The sequence below is a fragment of the Parasteatoda tepidariorum genome, chromosome 6 (genome assembly GCF_043381705.1).
Source record: "Parasteatoda tepidariorum isolate YZ-2023 chromosome 6, CAS_Ptep_4.0, whole genome shotgun sequence".
Classification (NCBI taxonomy): domain Eukaryota; kingdom Metazoa; phylum Arthropoda; class Arachnida; order Araneae; family Theridiidae; genus Parasteatoda; species Parasteatoda tepidariorum.
Window position 1 is genome coordinate 16309059 of NC_092209.1, and position 26105 is coordinate 16335163.

At 28.1% G+C, this 26105-nt stretch overlaps 1 protein-coding gene across 5 annotated transcripts in view; it reads left to right on the forward strand.

Annotated features, from left to right (window-relative positions):
* Window positions 1-12633, forward strand: part of LOC107452053 (tyrosine-protein phosphatase Lar) — a 204009-nt gene extending 191376 nt beyond the window's left edge. For all 5 annotated transcript variants that reach the window (XM_043043655.2, XM_071182029.1, XM_071182030.1 and 2 more), the window contains 8 exons: window positions 2338-2623; window positions 3862-3955; window positions 4121-4197; window positions 5482-5616; window positions 6809-6934; window positions 7896-8050; window positions 8263-8398; window positions 9202-12633. In XM_043043655.2, the coding sequence (XP_042899589.1) occupies window positions 2338-2623; window positions 3862-3955; window positions 4121-4197; window positions 5482-5616; window positions 6809-6934; window positions 7896-8050; window positions 8263-8398; window positions 9202-9270 (1078 nt within the window). In that variant the 3' untranslated portion in view covers window positions 9271-12633. The remainder of the gene's footprint in view (window positions 1-2337; window positions 2624-3861; window positions 3956-4120; window positions 4198-5481; window positions 5617-6808; window positions 6935-7895; window positions 8051-8262; window positions 8399-9201) is intronic.
* The last annotated feature ends 13472 nt before the right edge of the window (window positions 12634-26105 follow it).

Consider the following 26105-nt stretch of genomic DNA (forward strand, 5'->3'; position numbering starts at 1 on the left):
TTGGTAACTTTCAACTAAATTTTTACTAAAAAGCCTGTTTCTTACTCATTTGCTCGATGAATTCGATTTCCAATCAATCCGGTGAACAGTTCTCATGACAATCTTTAAGCATCAGGCTAACCCTGTGAGGTTTTTTTTCTCTGTGTAATGCAAATATCACGCAGAATTAGCCTTGCTCTTTGTTTGTTACTTAATCGAGGAATTAATTTTAAATTGTGTGCTTTAAATTACTGACAAACGGCGATAGAATCGTTACATTTAGGACAACAAAATTTTTCTCTGGGTATTGAAAAGTCTACTAAGAGATAGTACTAAGATAGTTGTTATTACACGTAAATTATGCTTATGTTTATTGGTTCTGTAACAATTAAACTCCAATAACTAAAACATTTTTCAATTAATATACCATAATTCTATTAAAATATTTTTTTTTTTTATCTTTTGTTTAACAGAAGTTATATTAGTGAATACCATTGAAAGTTTTAGTCAAGCAAATGAATAAGAAACTATTATAAATTCCACTCTTAGCAGGTGTCTCGAATTTAATTTAGAAAGTTTTTTTGAAATTTCATTTAAAGAAATCTAAAAATAAAAACATGTTTTTATTTATTTAGATACCCGACTGCGTAATAAACCCATATTTTACCAGACCTGGTCAGACTAGGTAATAAATCCATATAACATCTAATTCTTAAATTACTCCCTGATACCAATTTGGAGCAGAAATGAATAGGAAGCCCCTACTAAAGTGACAATTATTTATTGTGTTCTCTTCTTATCTGAAAAGTGAAAATTTCATTCCAGCTAGTAAAATATTTCTTTGAAGAAAAAAAATTTCCTCTTCTTTATGCAATGAAGGCAAATGACAACCATAGATAACCATTCAAGGGAGAAAATTTAACATAAGTTTCAGATAAAATGGTTTGGTTCCATTAAATTTTATTCATAGAACACGTTATTCATTGTTTAATTGTTCAAAATATTGTGATTTTAACCTCTGTAGTTTTTACTTTGGTAAATAAATTTAAAGCTTGTAATAGTTCATTTTGACAAAAATATTTTTGATTACAATAGAATGATCTTTTTATAAAATATTTCTTAATTATAATGTAAATAATAAAAACAGTTCAAAATTCATATGCTGCCCATTTGTGGTTTTATTAAAATATCATGCTTTTTTTCTTTTAAATTCAGTTAATTTAAACTATTAGTGAAAATTCTTGAAAATAATATGTTTAATAATCTAGTAATATTATTTTTTTTTAATGTTTGCAGTCTATTTAATTTATTTCTACTTGTTGCGCATGAAGTGCTCTTGAAATTAATTTAACTAATGATTCAAACAATCGGAATTCATTTATATTGAACTGCAGGATCAGGAACTGTAAGCTCCATTAGTGTAAAAAATTTTGAACATGCTACTTCCTGTCAATCTCCACATCAAATCTATGTCATTTGAAATAAAAAATAAAACTCACAATTAAAAAATTAGTCAAGTTATACATTGCCAAACATTAAAGATAATAAGAAGAAGAAATCAGAAATTTAAATTTAATTTTATACATTTTAAGAAAACAAATTGATACAAGGAACAAGAAAAATTATTTGACTGGAATTTAATTTTTAAAGGCAGTTTTTTTTTCAAACTGCAGAATTTATAATTTTTAATTTGTACAGCTTAAAATTATTTTCTGTTAATGTAACTTTGAGAGGTTGAGTTTTAAATAAATGATTATGGATATTCCAGTTTTGTTTTTATCTTATTTATCTCCATTGTGCATTATTGCTATTATCCCTAATTGAAGATTAGTCATAAACTGGAAGCTCAATCCTCCTAGGCTAACAGAGGAAAAGTTTTGGTATTTCCCTCTTAAAAATCTTTCTTAACAGTTAGTTAACTCAAATATAATTTAACTTTACTCAGCTAACTAGCATAGCCCAAAAGAAATGTTGTTTAGCAAGCAATGCAACCATTTAGAAGACTTGGAGCAATAGCGACAAGACACGTTTTCAAACAGTTAAGGATAGTTTTTCTTAAAAGCATTAAGATATTTAATAACCAGAATATTGCTTAATAGATCAATGCTTACATTTGAAAAGTTAGTGGTAATAATGATAAGCCACGTTCTCAAATAGTTCAGCATAGTTTTTGTGAAGCATTTTTTGCGAAACATAAAAAACCCTGTGTATTGTGCTGTCATCTAGTGGAAATTTTAGAACCTTGTCAGAGTACCTATCTGAAAACAGTTCAAAGAGACTATATACTGTCCATATTATCAATTAAAAGAGAAGTTACATTGTCTAGATTTTCAATGAAACATTAATTTTCTTTTGCAGTGCCGGTGTGGGTAGAACAGGTTGCTTCATAGTGATTGATTCCATGCTTGAGAGACTGAAAAATGAAAGCACTGTCGATATCTATGGACATGTCACGTGCCTTAGGGCTCAGCGCAATTACATGGTCCAAACTGAAGACCAGTATGTCTTCATTCACGATGCCGTGCTGGAAGCTGTTATTGCTGGCAGTACAGAAGTTCCTGCACGCAATCTCTTTGTACACATTCAGCAGCTGATGAATGTCTTGCCTGTTGAAGGTTGCAGTGGAATGGAGTTAGAATTTAAGGTACATTCGACTACTATTTTTTAGTAATGCGTAGAATTTAAGGTGCATTAATACTAGTTTTTAGTAATGCATAGAATTTGAGGTACATTCGACTACTATTTTTTAGTAATGCGTAGAATGTAAGGTTCATTGACTACTATTTTTTAGTAATGCATAGAATTTAAGGTACATTCGACTACTATTATTTTTTAGTAATGCATAGAATTTAAGGTGCATTGACTACTATTTTTTAGTAATGCATAGAATTCAATTTACATTTTCTACTATTTTTAAGTAATGCGTAGAATTTAAGTACATTGACTACTATTTTTTAGTAATGCATAATGTTTAATTTACATTTTCTACTATTTTTTAGTAATGCATAGAATTTAAGGTACATTGACTACTATTTTTTAGTAATACGTTTTTGATAAATATATCTGTGTATTATTGTAATATATTTGTTATGTGTATTTTTATGAGCTATGTTAGGGGCTTGAAATTTATAATATGCAACATTTTTCATTTTTGATCATTCGAATTATATCAACCCTTGCTAGTTTATCAGGTAAAATTCAATGTATAATTTGTTCTTAATTATCACAAGCATTTTCTCAACTTATGCTAGGCTGAAAAATAACATCTTGTTTTCCTAATTTTGATTCTTTTTTTTTTAATTGATGATGTAAAATAGATTGAAATTCAAAGTTATGGTTATTCTAGTTATGATATCTATATGGTTATAAGTTATAATAAAATTTATGTTTCAAATAATTCCTATTATCTAAAGGTTTTATTATTAGTATTTTAAGGACATTTAAGGTCTGACAATTTATTGAAAACATATTTCATTATTCTTTAATATTTTTATTTTTGATGGATTAAATACCCTGCATTTCTTAAATTGAAATTTCAATACAAAATTTGATTTTCATGAAAACTATTTTCTCTAATAATACAACGTTTTCAGAATTACAATTTATTTTCTCTATAGTAATATAAATTTGTCAGTGCTCTACAGGGAAATAATTTTAAATATTTTTATCGCCAATATTAATACAGTGTCTCCAAATTCAAAATTATTATATGATCTAATTATAGTATTGATCATTAATGTTTCAATAAATTCCTGTTTAATTTTAAAATGCATTATAGTTTTATTTAAAAGACGTAGAACAAAAAAAAAGTATTTTTTGTGTAGTTTTCATGCATTTAAATAGCGGGTAGCAATTTATAATTTTGAAATCATTCATTTACAGAAACTTGCCAATATGAAGACACAATCCAGCAAGTTTGTTAGTGCTAATTTACCTGTAAACAAGTTTAAAAATAGGCTAATGAATATTCTTCCATGTAAGTTAACTACTTTTTCTCTTGTATAAAATTTGTTTATCTTTGACTTATTGAAAAATATGTTCTTTCAATAGTTTTTTTTCTTTTGTTCCATTTTGTGTTTTTTCTTGCTAATTATGTCTACTTTTTAAAAATGAAGCATTGTTTGTTTGTTTATTTTAATAGATGAAGCAACAAGAGTTTGCTTACAACCCATTAGAGGAGTAGATGGTTCAGATTATATAAATGCCAGCTTCATAGATGTATGTATTACATTGTTTAAATATATGTTTATTGTAATAAATTTCGTTATCTTTTGATGTCATAATGCAATCGTGCATATTACATTGTTTAAAATTAAATTTATTGTAATAAATTCATTTTTTTGGTGTCATAATGCAATCATACATATTATATTGTTTAAATATAAATTTATTATAAAAAATTGCATTATCTTTTGGTGGCATATTGCAATTATACAAATACCATTTGAAACTTGCTGTTCAGAAAAGCTATCTATTATTTTAACAGGTGATAAAATAAAAGATGTTAGAAAAATATGAATATAATAGCTTTGATTTTTAATTGCAAAGCGAAATATTTAATAATATTTTTTATCAATATTTTAAATAATTCTATCAGAAAAACAAACTACAATAAAGAAAAAGTTTAAATTTTGAATTTTATTCACAATTTTCAGTAACTTCGGGAGCGTTTTAATGAATCAGGTTTAATCGATCTGCTTAAAGTACACCAATCAAATTCTCAATTTCTAAATGTATATCTCATATGAATTTTTATTTTGATGAAAAAGTTACAATAGAAAAGATTGTCAGTGCAGAGTGAAAATATTTTGTATTAAAATGTAAAGTTTGCTTTCAAGTCATTTTAATTCATTACAAACTAGTTTATTAATAACAAAAAGGGAAGTACAGTTTTAATCTTAAGAGATGAGTGGAAGTGTTCTCCACTCATCTCTTAAGATTAAAACCGATTAAACTTTTTTGTCTGTTTTTGAATGGTATCATCAAAACTCTGGGAGAGGAACAAGAGAGAAGTCAAAAAACTGATCCACAATTAAAATTTTGCTATTAAGAAAATACTAGCTATTATTTTGATTATATAAAATAGAAGACTGCTAATAAACTTCTAGTAAAAAATATTTCATTTCCTAAGAAATATGAATGCTTTTTAGAAGCAAAGTGTTAGTTTATGTTTATTTTTTCCCAGTTATTTGAGAATTATATGTATCTAATATTTAATAATTACTTTTAACTAAATTTGATTAAATTATTACTTTTTAATTTTACAAAACAATTAAACTAAATGTTAGCTTTCTTTTGCCAAAATGTATACATTTTATATCACTTTAAGAATTGAAATTAAAAATTGGATTAATTATTTACACTTTTTAATAATTTTTAACAAGTCTGCAACAAAATTAAGTCTTCTCAGTATTGTAATGTCTGTCTTAATCTAATTGTATTTTTGAAACAAATAAACTAATACTATTAGAAACTGATCATGGATTATTTTGTTGTTTCTAGGGTTACAAATATCGTAATGCTTATATATCCACTCAAGGACCTCTACCAGAAACAACTGAAGATTTCTGGCGTATGTTGTGGGAACACAATTCCAACATTGTAGTCATGCTTACCAAGTTAAAAGAAATGGGAAGAGTATGAAGTTTTTCTTTAATTAATTCTTTTTTGCAAACTTTAAGGTTCTTATAATATTCCGTTATTGGCTCATTATATTTTCTTACTATCTTTCATAATCTTAAAATATTCTATTTTTGGATCTTAATTTCTTTTCATGAAAGCCTTCAGATTTTTAAGTGCTATTTTTCATTCAATTTTTTTTTCTCACAAACTTGCTGTTTCTTAATTTTTGCTTTTATTAGAATAATTAATCTTATTAGTTTATTAATTATTATATTAGGAACTAATATTTTTTACATATATTAACAAATTCTTAACCTTTTGACTCATATAGAACATTGGTGTCTCTTTTATATTATTTTTTCTAATTACAAGCAAAAATATGTTTTGGTATTTTTTTAATTATAAAACAGTTTAATAGTTACTAAAAAATTTGTTAGATTGTCGGAATTATATTTTTACTAAAATATCAAATCCAAATTATTTATATTCAAAAATGTGTTAATGATTGGGTACGTAAATTAAAGAAATTTCAATGATGAAAAATTGTTGTTTGGAAGTGAACTGTGTTTGAAGAATTTACCTTTAATGCAAAAAAAAATAATTCATTGTTTCATGCTGTAGTTCATTACCATAATTTATTAAAATACTTAATGTATAATATTTTTTTCACTTATTTCGACTAAAATTAACACAAAATAAAAAATAAAAAAAATTTACAAATATATTTAATAAAAATTCTCAATTCTGTCAAAGTGTTAAATTGTTCCATTTTCAATCCTTAATTTTTATTTCTTCTTACTCACTTGCAAATTCGTTCACTCATCCTATTTTCTTTTCTTCTCTTTTACAAACTTTTAAACTCTTAGAATGTTCCATTTTTAGTGCTGACTTGCAGATTAATTCACTCTTCCTATTTTTTTTTACAAACATTTGTTCCATTTTCAGTTCTTTTTTTTTTTTTTTTTTTTTTTTTTTTTTTTTTTTTTTTTTTTTTTTTTTNTTTTTTTTTTTTTTTGTATCATAATACACTCCTACTTTTGTGTCTCGCTAAAAAATTATTAGTATCTTCTACTGTAAAAATGTTGACTACGTTAAGATTAAAAGTTCTGTTTTTCTCTCATCATTTAAGTATGTAACTTCCTTATTGCGTATAATCTGTTTCTACTGCTATCACAGGGATTTAACTACAAATAACCCCTTTCTTTAGGAAAAGTGTCATCAGTATTGGCCAAACGAACGATCTCAAAGATATTTGTATTATGTGGTTGATCCTATCACTGAATATAATATGCCTCAGTACATCTTACGAGAATTCAAAGTAACAGATGCCAGAGTAAGCCATTTTTATTATGTTTTCTGTTGAGTTAACTTTCTTATTAGTGTTTGTAAGTACAGAATTTCGGTATTGACTTTTCATTGCTTGATTAATATTTTAATTTTTTCAGGATTTATTCAAAAAAAAATTAAATAGCTGTCAAAAACTTTAAGTGAAAATGTGTTTTACTTTGATTAAACTTTTAAACTCAACTAACAGAGGATTAATAATGGTTAATAGTGATCGTACATAGATTGATTCATATCTTGTCTTAAGAGACCTCTACTCTCGCTATCTTGGATTCTAGATAAAATTTTTAATTTATGTTTTTTTGTACTTGCCAAACAGCGTAATGCCTTTCAAAAAGATAGAAAATGAAAGGGTTGCTTAATTAGATTAGAAGAAATAACACTTGATAATTTTTAGAACTTCCATAAATTTTTCTCAATACTTTAAAGTAATAAAATTTTGTCGTTTTAAGTAACTAAATTAAAACTATGTTTAAAAATATATAAAAATGGAGAAACGTGTAATCTTATTGCAGTTTAAATTGATGAAAAGCACAATTTGGATGACGCTAAAAAATTTCCTGCAACTTTTTCTGCATAATAAATAAAGACACTTATCAAAAACGTAAATACCTTAATATTTAAATATTTTTCAAACTCTAAAGATTGTAAAATTGTATTGGCATAATTTTGTAAAAAAAAATGAATAGGAATCTAAAATACCTGCATGCTTCATATATAAAATTCTGATTCAGTAAGAGTTTTATATTTTACTTGTATCAGAAGATTGTACCAAATAAAGTATAAATATCCATCATCAGTTTATTTGTAAAAATCAAATAAAAAGGATTAAAAGCCCGTCTCCACTCCTTCTACAGTCGAGTTCGGTCGAGAGAGAAAAGGTCATCTTAAGAGTATCAGCACTTAATGTAATATGTTTAAAATTTATTAAAAACTTTTTATGTTGTTAGGATGGCCAGTCTAGAACTATTAGGCAATTCCACTTCACCGATTGGCCAGAGCAAGGAGTCCCGAAGTCTGGGGATGGCTTTATCGAGTTTATTGGTCAAGTACATAAAACGAAAGAACAATTTGGACAAGAGGGTCCAATCACTGTGCACTGCAGGTTAGTCAAGTTATTTTATTTTTATAACTAATAATATAGTAATTATTTACTAATATGACACTTAACAGCTCAACTTTTTTTCGTAAAGTAAACCAAATTTTTTTCTTCTTAAGAATCAGTGATTTTTATAGATAAATCATTATGGCAATTACAAATGCTCTGAGAAGTAATTATGTTTTGAAATATATTGTAAATAAATATTTCTCTTCTAGTGCTGGTGTCGGTCGTAGTGGAGTATTCATAACTCTCAGCATAGTACTTGAAAGAATGCAATATGAAGGTGTAGTAGATGTATTCCAAACTGTTCGAACATTAAGAACACAGCGCCCAGGCATGGTTCAAACTGAGGTTAGTGTGCTCAATTTTTTTAATACACAAAATGCAGAATTTTTTTTTTCATTTTAAGTCACAAGAAATTATACAAGGGAAAAAAATTTAAAAGCTTTTTTTTTAGCTCTCATCTCTTGAAAGTGCATATATTTTAGTGTAACCTAATTATGTCACTTTAAGTTTTCTTTTAAATTGAATTCCTTTATGAGTTTCAATAAAAGACTATGCATTTGTACTTACATAAATAACTATGCATTTAGACATATTTGGTAGACAACTATATAATCAGCAAAGTGTATCTCTTACTATAAAAGCCCAAAATTTCTTAAATCCTAGTGTTTGCTAGTAAATCTCAGTAAATTTCAACTTTAATCCCAAATGACATTGACTATCTGCTGAACCTCCAACACACGTTCAGAGACAGAAAATTTTGGTCACCTCCCTTTATTATTTTATAAGATATTGTTTGATCTATAATGAGTAGTATCTTGTTATATTGTTACAAATTTATAACTACTATATATCTGTAAACTATATTTGATACTAATTTAGATACTTAGAAAGAAGACATTTTTATTTTTCTGAGCAATATGTTCATTTTCTTCCATTTTCTTTTAATTGGTTTTTAAGATTATCAGTCATTCTTGGGACTCTAATGCATGTATGTTTAATTGAATTACACATCAATCGTACTTAATTTTAAAAATATTTCAGCGTATATGGTACAATCTTGTATATTATAGCATCTGTTTTTTATTTATTATAATGCATGCTAAAATAGTATATTATTTTGTTTCTTGATACTATTTTCTCTATTTTAGGATCAATACCAATTCTGCTATCGAGCATCATTAGAATACTTAGGATCATTTGACCATTATACTAATTGAGAACTTTTAAGTAACAGCATTAATATATATTATCTCTAACCAAAGCCTTGTCTCCTGCATGCTGTCATCATGCTGATCAAAAAAGAAGGTATTAGCTTAAGATGTCAATGTGCACTAGACATTTTTTCATCATCGATAGAACAAATTGGTGCTGATTGTGCAAAAAAAAATTTATGGGGAAAACCAAACGACGTTATGTTTATTTCCGTGATGTGCACGTGTACCCGAGAAACTTATGTTTTGTGGAACCAACAGTCCCTGCATGGTGGATTTGTTTGTGGTACATTGTTCCTTTAGCAAATATGGTATACATACAGCTTGTGTGGAGTTTTGATTGAGTATACACTACATATCCAAGCATTACAGAAAAACTTATGTTATTGAGAGAACATATCATAATGTCTTTTACTTTCATTTTCTGCCATCCTATTTATTTCATTACTGTATCCTGTTTGTGGCTAAAGTAGCATTCTTCAACATAACCTTTGCTCAGATAAACAGTACCATAGTATATATATATATAAGTACTTTTATAGTCATTACAATAGAGTTGAAAGCTCTTATCACACTTGGTAATAGGAGAATTATACAGAATTCATCTAAAGTGCAGCTATTCCCAAACTAGTCACAAGACGTGTGGACCTGGTTTAAATCATGTGGAACAAGTTTTGCTTTTTATACATGTCACATATTGCTATGGCCGACCTCCACCAACTTCTCCTCTACACCGATTAGTTATCCTTATTGTAATTTAAAAAGTTTTAATAACAGAGTTAAAACCAAACTCTGTGCATAGAATTACCCCATGTGAGTTATCTCCAAGGCCTTATCTGCTGTCTTATCAGTTACTTTTTCACTTTAAATCCATACTGAAATTGTCAGTTGATATTTCTCCCCATGACCAATTTGTACTGGCTCACCTCAACTATTTTCGTTAAACTAATGTTTTGGAAAGTTGGTGTTGGTTGTTCTCTTTATGTTCAATTCCAGGGTATTTCTTTGCTGTTGTCATCAAATCATTGTTTTGAAACAATTTTCTTATAGTGCAGTAAAATTGGTATTCATTTCTTTTTTTTATATTAAATTTTTACATTTGAGTGCATTTTTAACTTGAAATTTATAACTGTATCAACGTTTGGATCCTATTTCCTCTCAGAAATCCTAATGAACTGTTACCAAGTCTATTTTGTTAACTATGTTATCAAATGGTTATTTTGATTCAATCACCCTAAATGTGCAGCTTATGACTGGTGTATAAAATTCAATTTTTTTAATTTTAAATTGTTAAATTGAAATGAGTATTTAAAAATAGAAAAGAAATATCTAAAATTTAAAAATGTATCAACATTTGGGTTCTATTATTAAGTGCTGTTCCTGTTACCAAGTATGTTGAGAACTGTTATTATGAAACAGTTATATAATTTATATTTAAAAACAACATCATGAAGCATTGCTGCACTCCTCTTTGCACTGCCCCAGATGTAAGCTTTTAAATATGTTTTCCTAACAAATTTTTTACCATGTGCATCTCTAATTTAGTTTTTTGCATTTTTTTACTCTATAACCTTTGTAAAAGAAATCTAAAAAAGAAATTTGATAATGAGTAATAAATTGAATATTTAGTGACAGAATTCATATTAATAAGAGAGTCATTAACATTAGATGTTTGATATTGGATTTAAGGTGCTTGTGATGATGATTATGATATTTAACCTGTACACTCCTGTCATTGATATGAACTAAATTTAGAATTATTGATTTAATATTAATCGTGTCTTGGTGGCGAAACAATTATGAGCTTTTTTGTAGCTATTTTATGAAAAATAGAATCAAATTTTTTTTGTCTTTTATTGATTTATCTATTTCTTTTTTTAAAAAAAAATTGGTGAAAATTATGTCTTATTTTGTTCTACATTTAGTCAAGCACTAGATTTTATTCTTTTATTTTGTTGCAGTTTTAAAATGCTATAATATTGACTGATCTCATTGTTTATTAAAAGTGAATGTTATAAAGATATAATTTTCTTAGTAAAATTCTAAACTTCATCCATCTGTATTATTATTAGTTTGAAAATATTTTGTCAAAACATAAAATTGTAGGCCAACACTTATTCGAATTGAATATTGTGTAGACAAAACTTTCAAACTAATATTCAAAACTGCATTCATTTTTATTTTATATTGAAAATATTTTCTCTATTATGTATTATTTTGTTACATATTTAATTGAGTACTAGATTTTATGTTTTACATTTCCTGCATTTTTAGAACAATATAAAATTGATTGATCTCAATGTGTTGGATCTCAGTGAAATTTTATACTGAAATTGTCGTCAATGCTTATTTAGATTTGATGTTGTGAAGATAAACATTTTTATGAATTCTAAACTAGATCCTTTTTGTTGTTTATTCAGAAATTATTACTGAACCTCCTACTTAAAATTTGATCAAAGGCAGGTTTCAAAGTACTTATTAGATTGGTATTAGACTTAATTATATCTTATGCAACCATTTTTAAACCTTTAAATCTAATGAAAATTTCTTATTTTATGTTCATCATTGTTATCATGTTGTGAATTGGACTTAATTTCCATTTGTTTTTAAACACATATATTCAGGCGATGAATTTTATAACTCTTTTGCATAGTTAAGGATAAAATTAAATTTATCCCAGTTAAAAAGAGTCAATTTATTAAATGAACTAAATTTTATTTGTAATTATTTTACATAAATTTTAATTACATTATGTATTCTGCTTTTTTATCATTGAGGTTAAATTAATCCTGAATATGAAAAGTTTAGTTTATCAGTTCAATGATTAATATTTTATTGTCAATTACTTAACATAAAACTTAATTGTATTATGTATTCTGCTCATCATTGAGTGCTGTTTCAGTGTTTTTCATACTTTCATTGAAAACGGGTATTATTTCTACTTAATTCCTCATTATCATTGTGGTAATCACTTGTGTAAATATTTTTCTTTCTTTTTTTTAATTGCACTTGTTTGAAACCCTTGTCTATGAAATACTTTTGTCTCTATAGAGTTCTATACTTTTAATAGCACTGAAATGAATTGATCTGTATATATTGTACAGTATTGAATATAGTATATTCCTATTGTGAGTATTTTGGAAGTCTGTGTTTTTGTTTACTGTCTAGTATGAGAGTTTAGTTTTTATTAATTAAGTGTAAAATGAAAAGTGCATTTTTCTCAATAAATGTAGTGGTTCTAAAAGTGCTTGAAATATAGATATTGTGAATAATTATACCTACCACCACACTGTCCTCATATAAATTATTAAAATGCAAATATATAGACATGGGTTATCAGACTTTGCAACAAGCAAATAAACAGAAAAAGATTTGAATATTCAAACCCTGTTATAATGAATTTTTTAAAAAAGAATAAATTAATTGAGTTAACGAAAAAAAAAATTCCCAACATAATATGGAAAGGTAAAAAATAGCATAACCCTATATTTCTTCTATGGAATAATTTTTTTTAATCTAGTATTAAGTGAAAATAAATAATTAAAGTGCCCAAAAGTTTGTTTGCATTCTAACTTCACGATCATACCAGAAATACTGATAACTTTTGATGCAGAATCTGCTATAATCTGAAAAAATAATGAGTTTTTTATTTAAACTTTGTAATTTAACTGTGGCATTAGTTCAGTCCATAAAATCTGAAACTAACTTACATCAAGTGATTTGCTCTTTGTACCATCAATGTGAAATAGTTTCTGTCAGTGTTTTTTTCTAACATTATTTTCACCTACATCTTATATTTCCTTTGCTTATTAAGTACATCATTTACCCTCTAAATTATTGCCAGTTGCACATCTTTTCTCAGATTCATAGAAATAATTTTTTTTTTTTTTTACTAAAAATTCTTGAAGCATTTTGAACTAAAAGTTAATTCCACCCAAATTTAAAAATATATGCACTATAATTTTTAAGATACTGCTAATATATTCATGAAAATAAATTAATATTCACTGTGTTATTGTTAGCTTTAAGAAAAAAAATTATTGAAACGAGTGTAAATCTTGAAAAATATCAATCCATTAGTACAATCCACTGTTAGCCATTAATTTTATGCTGTTGTTTTGAACCAAAAATTATTTCCTTAAAGTTTTTGAACTATCACTGACAGACATCTTAAAACAAATTATTTGTCTTTGTTGCATCTTTTTTAACATTTCTAGTTTATTGAACATTTATAAAGCTTTAATAGAAAATTAAATAATAACTCATAAACAGTGTTTTCAACACAAACATGAGCATAAACAAATGCTATCCATTTAATTCACTGCTTTAGAAAACGTTATCCATACAAAAATAAAGAAGCGTTTCCTACATAAAAATTTCTATTAGCTCAAAATTATTTCTCAAAGTAATCGTTTATATGAAATTGTCTGGAAATAATGTCAAAACAAAAGTTTACTGTAAAGTTCATTATAATGAGGTTTGACTGTATATTCATATAAATAAAAAAATAATTATTTTTCCCCCACTGCCAATCATGTTTTATAACATTTTAAGTTGTATTCTTGACCAAGTATAGGTAGCTTATTTTTTATGTTTGTTGTTGTGATAAAAAGGAGGTAAACCCTTCAAATTTTTGTTTTTACCATATATGTTGTCTCTTTTCAATTATAGAGTATTTTGATATAATTGTTTTATTTGTGAATGACGCTGATCTATTGATCTGTGAAATTTTATTCTGATTATACATTTTTTTCTAGATATGCTATGCAAAGTTATGTAATTTGTGTCAAGGCATTCCATACATTTGTATGCAGATGTCGGGCTGTGTTAACTTCGTTGATTTGTATAATAATAATTAATCTGTAAATTCTTGTAATAAAGGCAGTAATGTGTTTGTGACAATTGCATCTCTGTCTTTTTTATTGTACTTTTTTCTAACCGGAAGTTTATATTCAATTTTTTTAAAAAAAAGTTGAATTTGAAGTTTTTATATAATAACTGGCGTTGAACATAATTCTGGGCTTACGACGATCATTGTAATTTTTAGCCCAACCCAGAAGACCAGGGAACTCCCAGATCAAGCATTTTATTTTATAACCGTCGTTGAACAGCCGACCCAATTTTTGGGTTTATGACTACTAATGTTCAACTGTGTAGCCTTGTAACGTTGAACCCAATCTGGAAGACAAGAAAACTCCTGGATCTAGTATTGGGAGAAATTTTGCCTTCGTGGAGGACTTTTTGATGGAACTGAGCCGCATTTGCATTACAAGGAGGGGAAGACCACGAGTTAGCCTAACAGCAAGGAGACTCTTACCGATGATCTGTCGACCACTGAGGATATTTTTACGTCAGCACTGTGGGCGGTGCAACCCGGATGCGGAATTCTTATTGATGAGCCATCGCTGGGATTCGAACCTGGTTCACCTCATTTGAAGGCGAATGCTCTATCTCCTGAGCCATCGCGACACCCAGATCAAGCATTGTGGACAAACTAGGCTTCGTGAAAAACTTTTTGATGGAAGTAACCAGCATTTGTGTTACTTGATGAGGAAAACTTCCCACGGTTAGCTGGACGGCATAGGAATTCTAACCCACACGATTTATCTAAAACAGATATTTTACATCAGCCCTGTGGACGAAGTGAGCTGGGAGTAGAATTCGTTTCAACCAGTCACCGCTGAGATTCTAACCTGGGTCACTTCATAAACGCAGCTCTCTATATTAAGTTGACAAAAATATTTTATTCTTAATAAACTTCTAATGCAGAGAAAAGAGATGCATAATCAGTTTTAAATGGGTAAGCAACAAAAACCAGATAATGCTTTGTTGAGGACTAATATTAATATGATTAATTGCAAAAATGAAGAGTGTATTTGAATTCAATTGGAACAAATTATGAAATAAAATACATGTATGGCCAATTATTTTTCCTGGAACGCAAGTAAAAAAAATTAAAATTAATAAATAAACTATTTAAAGTAAATAAATCTGGACTGATAATAAGTACAAAAGGAAATATGAAATTTTCTTTTCCTCCAAAAGTTACATTTTATCACTAACATGGGTGCAAGTCTTCCGTCCCCAGGAGGGATTTCCGTCTTTCGAAAATGTTCACGGACGGAAATAAGACTGACTCGAAGACGGGAATCGGAATTATTTTTTTTCTGTCCTTAAAAATATTTTTTAGGTCCACGTTATTGGTCTACTTTCTTATGTCCTGTTGTTATTTTATCAAAAGACAGATGAATAGATATTTTTTGTACAGTATTTAAACTTGATGCATTATGGTAAAGCTTTCTTAGATAGTTTGCATATGTCGAAGGGGTATTGTGTATGTTAGGTATTTCAGTCTTGGCCTTTTTTCCAACTTGCAGTCATGCGAAGAACAAAATTTTTTGTTACTAACATAGTATCAGATTACTGCGATTATAATTGAGTACAGTCTACCATTCAGAGGAAGGTAGAATTAGTTCAACAACTTACTTCTACAAAGCACAGCTGGAAAATATGTTTTTTTCTGTTGCTTTTTTTATATTTTTATTTTAAACCAATTCATGTGTCAAAACGCTTCGAGGGATATGAGCCATAGGTTATGCATCCCGGTTCCATTACAATAAATAATACTACATAAAAAATTTTAAAAAACTAAACAGTAAAAATGTCTTCATTATAACTGGTAAAATTTTAAACTATATAAATCGAATAGGCTTTTATCTGTTTGGTCGAGAGTTAAAATAATTTTCCTTTAAAAATATGATTTGCAATTATTTATTTAAAGCTTTATACAACGAGAGTCAGTCAAGGAAATTGAAACTAAATTTCAAGAATTCTTAAGTACTTTTCAAAAGGATTATAAAAATTTTTAAAAAAAATTTTATTACTGGGAAAATAAACTTTTCGTTTTCCATTAAAATATGTACACTATACAGAGATAAAATATAAACAGTACAAGAGAGTTCATTAAAAAAATTAATAACGAATAAATATCGTCTTTACTCTCAAAAAACACAAGTTTTTAAATATTTTTTGATTGTTTGCTATCCTTCATTTCTAAAAAGTTATGTAAAAGGAGAAAGAGGTATAACAAGTGAACAGAAGACAGTATAATAATAGAATAATCGTTCTCTCTCAGTAACAAGAAGATTACAAAAAACCTAAGATTTCTTAGAAACCACGCAAACATTTGGGTATGATAAATTTTTCGTAACTTATGTTCGTTTAAAGAGCCGGATGATTTATTTTAGGTTATTTATTTCCTTTATAAATTTTCCATTTAATTATTCTTTTATTTTATTTCTGTATGGTGGAGAACCTATTTTAATTTGAAATTTTCTTTTTGCATTACAATGAACATGTTTGAAAAGTTTTTACTATTTCACAAAGTACTTAAAATTCTTGTTCATTTTTTGTTTATGTATAATTTTCGAAATAAATACGAGCAAAAATATCGTTCGATTTTTCTTGTTACAGTAGAAGTTTTGATTCTAGATTTACTTTTCTCAGTGATGGATACTATGCTAATGTTTTTAAATTATATCTGATTATGTAAATTACAAAAAAATTACATTATTTCACCAGCATTTGATACTAATTCAACCAAATACAAATATATATTGTTCCCAAATAAAAAATAATATGAATAGGTGATTTTTTTTACAGCCTTTTTAATGTTAAATGTTTTCTTTTTAAATCTAAACTTTGGTCAAAGTTTATAAAAATATTTTTTAATTACACATCAACATACAAGTCGTTCTACCAAATACTAATAACTAACATTAACAAAATTCTACTTATAAGAGTTCTAGAATATAGCACCTACTTTTATATTTTATGCTGTTGTTTTGAACCGAAAATTATTTCCTTAAAGTTTTTGAACTATCACTGACAGACTTCTTAAAACAAATTATCTGTCTTTGTCGCATCTTTTTTAACATTTCTAGTTTATTGAACATTTATAAAACTTTAATAGAAAATTAAATAATAACTCATAAACAAGGTTTTTAACACAAACATGAGCATAAACAAAGGCTATCCATTTAATTCCCTGTTTTAGAAAACATTATCCATACAAAAATAAAGAAATGTTTCTTACAGAAAAATTTCAATTAGCTCAAAATTATTTCTCAAAGTAATCGTTTATATGAAATTGTCTGGAAATAATGTCAAAACAAAAGTTTACTGTAAAGTTCATTATAATGAGGTTTGACTGTATATTCATATAAATAAAAAAATAATTATTTTTCCCCCACTGCCAATCATGTTTTATAACATTTTAAGTTGTATTCTTGACCAAGTATAGGTAGCTTATTTTTTATGTTTGTTGTTGTGATAAAAAGGAGGTAAACCCTTCAAATTTTTGTTTTTACCATATATGTTGTCTCTTTTCAATTATAGAGTATTTTGATATAATTGTTTTATTTGTGAATGACGCTGATCTATTGATCTGTGAAATTTTATTCTGATTATACATTTTTTTCTAGATATGCTATGCAAAGTTATGTAATTTGTGTCAAGGCATTCCATACATTTGTATGCAGATGCCAGGCTGTGTTAACTTCGTTGATTTGTATAATAATAATTAATCTGTAAATTCTTGTAATAAAGGCAGTAATGTGTTTGTGACAATTGCATCTCTGTCTTTTTTTATTGTACTTTTTTCTAAGCAGAAGTTTATATTCAATTTTTTTTTTAAAAAGTTGAATTTGAAGTTTTATATAATAACTGGCGTTGAACATAATTCTGGGCTTACGACGATCATTGTAATTTTTAGCCCAACCCAGAAGACCAGGGAACTCCCAGATCAAGCATTTTATTTTATAACCGTCGTTGAACAGCCGACCCAATTTTTGGGTTTATGACTACTAATGTTCAACTGTGTAGCCTTGTAACGTTGAACCCAATCTGGAAGACAAGAAAACTCCTGGATCTAGTATTGGGAGAAATTTTGCCTTCGTGGAGGACTTNATATATATATATATAATTTTAATTCTATAGTTGAAGCTAATATTAAGAAATTTTCAGCTTCTTGATAAAAATATTTATACCAGTTATTAATTTTTAGTACAGACCTAATTTCTACTACTAATACTTGTAATTAATAATATATATTTACCAATTAGTAGTATTTCATTAAAAACAAAATACAGCTGTCTGCCACAATATGTTAATAATATAAACATTTATATTTGTTTCTGAAGTTTTTTATTTACTTATTTTTTCAAGGAAAAAGCTAAGAGTATGTAACAGATGGAATTATCCATTTTGTTGAAAAAAATATTTACTACCAATTTTTTTTCTTTCAGATCGGTGTTTTTTTTTTATTATAAACCACATTCTGAAGCCTTGACCGGGCATTGATAGCGTAATTGCCAATTTTAGACTTTAAAAATAGAATTATTTGTTATGGTAGCGATTTGACAATTAATATGACAGTGTTAGCAATTATTCTCAATCCCAGCAATTGAGCTCAATTGTAAGCAGGAACAATTTTAACAATTCAAACAATTAATATCCTTAAAGAACATTTATTCTACTTGTATACATTTATTTAAATTATATTTAAGTAATTGTTTTCAAAAGCATTAAAAATGAAAACTTTATTAAAAAAAGTAAAGAAAATTGCCTCATACATTTAAAGAATATCTCCTGCTAAAATCAGGAGTTTCGGCAATGTTGTTACATCTTGTTTTTCTCCATCATAATAAAACAAAAATGTATGTAGGATTACTCCTATTACTCAAACTTAAATAAAAAATATTATTTGCCGAAAATTATTTTTCATTCTGTGTCAGCTAAAACAATAGATTATTGTTAATTGCGGAACTTTGAACGATTAGTAAAACAATTCAACACAATAATTACAGATAAAACTTCATAAGCTTTACATTAAAAATATATCACGGTGAATTGACATGTTTTTGGTGAAAGCTGATAATGACTTTTTTTTTTTTACTGAGGCTAAAGCTTGCGGAATTTTGTTCAATTCAGCAATGTTTTAATAGTTTCAGCACGAAATAAGTGAAAAAAAGAGGCATTAAAATCAGGTTAAACCAAATTTATTAAACGGAAAATAATGTATTAAAATGCAAATTTTATTACACCTAGAAAAACTTACAAAGCGGAGCAAGTTGGAATTAAGTTCAAATGCAAAACAAAAAAGCTTAAAATGCGGTAAATAAATTTTTCATTTCTTAAAATATCATTCATCGTTATCATACATCATGCGCAAAGTGTTCAATAGATATAAATAAAAAAATACCACAATACAAATGATTAAACCAATGGTATCTCAGTTAAACCTACTGCCCGATAACAAAATTTGAAATGCCTCCTAGAATATTAAAAGTGGCAGATAAATAACAATTTAAGGTAAACTTTATTTAATTTTGTTTGCATTTAAAAAAAACTTCTGTGTAAAATCAATAGGTTATATATACTATTTGTTTAGTTGTTAAATAGCATATTTGAAGTCCCTCAAACAAATAAAATCGATCCCTAGAACGTGGAGAGATCCGATCATTAGCCATAGTCTTCAAGAACATCCAGGTTGGCACACAACTGGCTTTTATAATGTCTGCATGGGACACCGAGTCTTAAAAAAATATATGTATTTAAATTCGAAATTCAGGTTATTTATAACTAAATAAAAACAAACAGGTTCCATCATTAAAAATACAAAACCGAGTTTTGAATTTGATAATCACAAACAAATTTTATAAATTTAATTAAGTCTTTGACTCAGAATTTTTATTAAACAGATTTTTCATACTTTTTTCATTTTTTTGTATAAATTTAAGTCAAAATAAGTGAAAAATAATATACAGTGAAACCTCCAGAAAAGACCACCTCCATGTAACGACCTCCTCTATTTACGACCACTTTTGGGAGGCGCGAAATTTTTTCCATAGACTTTCTGTTTAAGAAAACCTTTACGAGAGATCATTAAAACCTCCACCATTGACCTGGCAAACATCTACACCAAATGCGGAGAAGGTCAAATAAGGAAACACTTAAAAATATCAAAACAAAAAATTTTAACAAAGCAAATAAGTAGATTAAAATGTGTTCAAAATATTTGTGCCAGGCTCTTATTTAGAGAGCTCTCTTTGTCGATTTCTGAAAAAGATCTACAACCTCGTGTAGTAGTCAGAGTGCGATCAGTGATTTATTTTTAGAGTTGAAAGTTATATTAGAAAAAAAAGTTATTTTAGAAAAAACTAAGTATCTCAAACAAATAAGCTTTAAATTTATTTTAAATATTTCTTTCATAATTTTTTTTGTCTTATTTATATATAACCGTCGTTGAATAGCCAGCCCAGTTTTTGGGTTTACGACTACTAATGATCAACTCCATAGCCTTGTAGTTTTGAACCCAATTCGGAAGACAAGAGAACTCCTGGATCAGGTATTGGGGGAAATTAGCCTTCGTGGAGGACTTTTTGATGGAACTAACCCGCATTTGCGTTACATTGAGAGGAAGACCACGAGAAACTTCCACGGTTAGCCTGATGGCCAAAGGACTCTAAACCCATGATCCGTTGACCACTGAATATACTTCAAGTCAACACCGTAGTCGGTGCAAGCCGGATGCAGATTCGTATTGGCCATCCATCACTGGGATTCAAACCCGGTTCACGTCATCGGCAGACGAACGATCGATCTACCCCCTGAATCATCGCTGCTCTTTCTTTAATAATTGGTAAATTTGTTTTTACGCAATTATATCCGTAGAGATTATCGTTATTGACGCTTAAGTTTATCCATCGATCTGGTATTCATGACGCCAACACAAGAGGCATTTCACCGACAAGAAAATGACACTGACTAAAATTAAAATCATTTCCAAAAAATTATGCACCTTCGATAATGTTTTGAAGGTAACCGAAACCCCTAAGAACGACCAACCTCCCTTAACGACAATTTTACTGCGGAGAAGTCTCCACAGAAATTTCACTGTATTTAGCTTTTTAAAAGTTTGTGGCTTTGAAATACAGCATGAAACGGCTCACTTCCAAACAATATTTTTTCAAATTGGCACTTATTTCCGGTTATTTAAATCTAAGAGAAAGTTTTTCATTATTGAAATTTCTTTAATTTACGAAGCCGATTTACTGATAATTTTTTAAACATGAATAAAGAAAAATTTTAACTATTTTTATTCCTATTTTGTACTTTATATTTTATTACAAGTATAATTCCGATAATCTAACGGATTTTTTCAGCAACTATTAGACTGTTTATTATAATTAAAAAATACCAAAATATGTTTTTGTTTGTAATTAGAGTGTCAGAAAGAAAAATATGTATAGGGTCACCGGTGTCCTATCTGCACCAAAGGGATAAATATGCATTAAAAAATAATTAAAGCGGTAAGTAATAATAGTATTATAATTAATTTATAGTAATATAAAAGTATTATAAAAGTAATTAAAACAAAATTTAAGAGTAACTGCAAAGCTCTGTTAAAATAATCAAATGGCATAATTTTTTTTCCAATAACATTCGGTAAAAGGGTCATAATTTCTAGTAATTTCCTCGTAAAATTGATTTTTAATTAAATTTATTTCATGAAAATTTTGCTGTATGTCTCTACTCTGATATTACTTTTCTGATTTTAATAAAAAAAATTAGCATACGATTATGAAATGAAAAGAAATTAAAATTTTTACAGTTAATTTTAAGACCTTTGTTTCATTTTTTCTTTTATTTATTCATTTATTATCATGTTTGTTATTAATTAATTTATTCCTTTATTTATTTCTTCCTTATTTTATTTATTTTTTTATTTATTCTTTTGATTTTATCCTTTTATTTATTCATTTATTATTACTTTATTTAACTATTTACTTATCAATTTTATTTATTTATTCATTTTTTTTATTTATTACTTCCCATAATATATTTCGAACTAAAATAATAAATATTGATTAAAATTCCTATAAATAGTTATTATTCCTTCCCATAACTCTATAACATAAAATTTAGAACTTTTTACAATCGACATATTTTTAATGCATGCGCGCATTTTGAATGAAAAATTCGACATCTTCAACATCAAACTGCTAATTAGTTCAACATCCGTGATTTTTCTTTTTTTAAATATTATCAGCACCTGAAAGCTATATCCGATAGCAAAAAAATCAAGCATCGAAGAACACATTTTGTACCACTTAAATATAAATAAATCTCCCGGCAAAAATCCAAAATAGTTGACAGCTATGTAACAACAAAACACATTAAAAAGGTAGCAAAACTTTAAAGCAACAGTTTCTGAATAAAAATTTCCTTGTCTCTAGAATGTACTTTTAATTTTTGAAACACTAAAAATAAAGATATATACACTAAAACATAAATGTTGCTCTGCTAAAAGAATGTTTCTCTACAACCGCAAAAGTTTTCAGCTACGCATATCAAAACAATTTTTACGGTTTTTCTATTCGCCACTTAAATTCAAAGAACTTACACTATAACCGTACAAGTTGACAGCCATGCCTATTAAAGCATATTTTACGTCCTTTCTATTTGCCTAATATATGGAAGAATTTGCAATACGACCAAACAAGTTGATAGCTATGCATATCAAAACATATTTTACTGCCTTTCTATTTGCTGCGCATATTTAAGAATTTACAGCATGATGTATTTAAGAATTTACAGTTGGCACGAGGCCAGGATAGCCTGGTTGGTAGGGCACTGGACCCATGTCTAACAGTTCGAGGGTTCGATCCCCGCCGTCCGAAGACTCCCCGTGAAGTAAATGGTGACTGATGAGTCTTCCATGCTCCAATGGTGACAAAGTCTTCCATGGTCCCATAAAAAATCAATACCTCTTGGGGTACTGATCAAGGAGTTTTCCTGTCTTCTGAATTGGTTCAAAATTACAAGGCTGCGGAGTTGAACATTAGCAGTCGTAAACCCAGAAATTGGGTCGGCTGTTCCACGACGGATATAAAATAAAATAAAAAAATACAAATTGGCAGCTATGCATATCAAAACATATTTTACGGCCTTTTTATTTGCCTAATATATCAATGAATTTACACTACGACCGAACAAGTTGATAGCTATGCATATCAAAACATATTTTACGGCCTTTCTATTCACTACGTATATCAAAGAATTTACATTACGCCGTACAAGTTGCATACCGAAAAATTTATCAGTACAAATTGGCAGCAATGCTGCATACATCAAAGTATTTTTTTACTGCTGCTCATATCAGAAATATTTTACATACAAAGAAGTACAGTCTGATCCAGGAATGAAGTTATGCCTATCAAAAAATTAATTTTTTTTTCTTTGAATAATAAAATAAATTTGAACTTGTTACGAAGCAAAATTTTAAAGCTGTTCCAAATTTGAAAGTATATCCTACAGAAGTCGTGAATAGACAATTTTCTTTCGCTTTAATTAGTAAGAAAAAATCAGCCAAAAATGCATATTTTTTTTAAGCAAAATGCTCATTAGTTTACCGTCCCCATAATGAGTGATCACCTATTCATGATCTCATTTCCTTTTTACAACGTGAGAATATTGTTTATAAATCGTCTTTCCTGGGACCAGACATTAAAATCTTCAATGGCTATACACACATTTTCGCTTTCGATTGAAAGCGTTTCGCATGCCTGATCATTTTAAATGGAAACAAAAACATGGATTAATAATCCAGAACTACATTCGATGTCTTGTCAGATAGCAAGATACGACGTCATATCCGTCGCACATCATTACACATAATTCTGAAAAACAAGTCGCACTGCTATCGATTTATTAGTTTCTGATGGCCAGATTTTCTTCTCACATGATTGGTTTTTTAAATTGCGTCACAGGGTCATTTCCCAATATGACATCATGTAATTTAATGACAAGGAAGAATTATTATTATGAAATTAAATTAGTGTGCGTTACATACAGAGGGGAAATCTTTTCTTAATTCTACCCTTTTAGTTTAATCACGTTTTACTTTAATGTCAAGCTTAAGGTTAGACCCACGTGACCCCATCCAATAGTTTTCCAGAACGATAGATTTTCTTTCAATGTCATTTTTTTACTAAACTTCAAGAAGAATATTTTGTTATTAAAAAAAAGATCAAATTTATTTATATTTTTAGCAAAATAATTTTATGATATTATAATTTTTTATTTGTTCCTTGAAATGTTATTGAAATAGTATTACCGGCGTTGAAGAGCCGACCCGATTCTGATTTACGACTATCAATGTTTAACCCTTTTGAAGGCCGTGATAAGTATACTTACAACCACGTTTTACCACTTTTAATTTAGGTTTCCATTTTTCAATAACTTCAGCTTTCTTGAAGTGAGTTTGAATAAAATTGGTAAACATTTGTCACTTTTAAAAAACGTATATAGGTTATAAAATACAAAATTCCTTTTGAAGTTTGTAGCATTTAAGGAATTTATTTTATAAATAAAGAAAAATAAAAGTCTGTAAGCTCCTAATAGGTCATGTTAAATATATTTACGACCAAAAAAATGGCATTTTTGTAAACTAAGTGAATTTTTTTTTCTTACAACAATTACTGTTCTTAAAACAATTTCAATTCCGAAAGTACTTTAATTTACCTTTACTAGAAATAAAGGGCCCATTAAAGGGTTAACTCCGTGGCCGTGTAATTTTGAACCAAACCCAGAAGACAAGGAAATTCCTGGATCAAGCATTAGAAACAAACTAACCATCGTGGAGGACTTTTTGATGGAACTAAACCGCCTTTGCGTAACATGGAGAGGAAAACTACGAAAACCTCACACGATTAGCATGACGAAAAGGGGATTCTAATCCAAGATCCGTCTACCACTGAGGATTTTTACGTCAGCGATGCGAACCGGGATAGGAATTCGCAACAACCAGCCGCCGCTGAACATGAGTCACCTCATTGGGCGACGAGCACTCTATTCCCTGGGCCACAGAGGCTGTAACTTAATGATAACATAATTTTTATTTATTCCTTGAAATTTAAATATGCGTTTTTATCTTTAAAGGAAACTTTCTTTTAAAAAAACGAGGTATTTTGCCACCGCATTTTAATTTTTAATCCATCAATGCCCGGTCTCAAAAATGGTTTATACGAGAAAAACAACTACATAAAAAGTACTTATTTGTTTATACCAAGTGGATATTTCTCTCTTCTATTCATCATTTGAGCTCTAAAAAAGAACTATGTCTTGACTTCACATGGAAAGTATAAATATTTATATTATTTATTCAATATGTCTTGTTTCCGATAAAGAAATCCTACAAATGAAACACTTATGCTACTGTTTTCCATTTTTTTAAAGCGAATAAATTTAATAACGAACAAATAAAACTAATAACTCTTTAAAAATAAATTTTAAAGGAAATTCTGGGCACAAATAGGTTAAGATTATAGAAACATCAGAATTAGAACTTTATATAATTTCCCACAATGCCCTTCGTAACAATACATCACAGATTCTGTTGTGCCCCAAGAGATATTTTCTTTTTTAATTTTAGGCAATATAATAATTAATAATATTTTCTTGAATTCATAAAATTACCCTTTAAAATTGAGCCGCTATTGCTCTGTAGTTAAAATATTGAGCTGCCAATTTGAAGGACCGTGTTCAACCCTCAGTGGTGACTTGAAACCCAGACAGTTTCAGAACGATTGTCTATAAAGTAATAGAGGCTAATGCACAGTGTTGACCACATATTTTTATAACCGTCGTTGAACAGCTAGCGCAATTTTGGGTATACTCCGCAGCCTTGTAATTTTGAGCCCAACCCACAGGACAAGGGAACTCGTGGATCAAGTATTTGGAGAAATTTGCCTTCGTGGATAACTTTTTAATGGAACTAA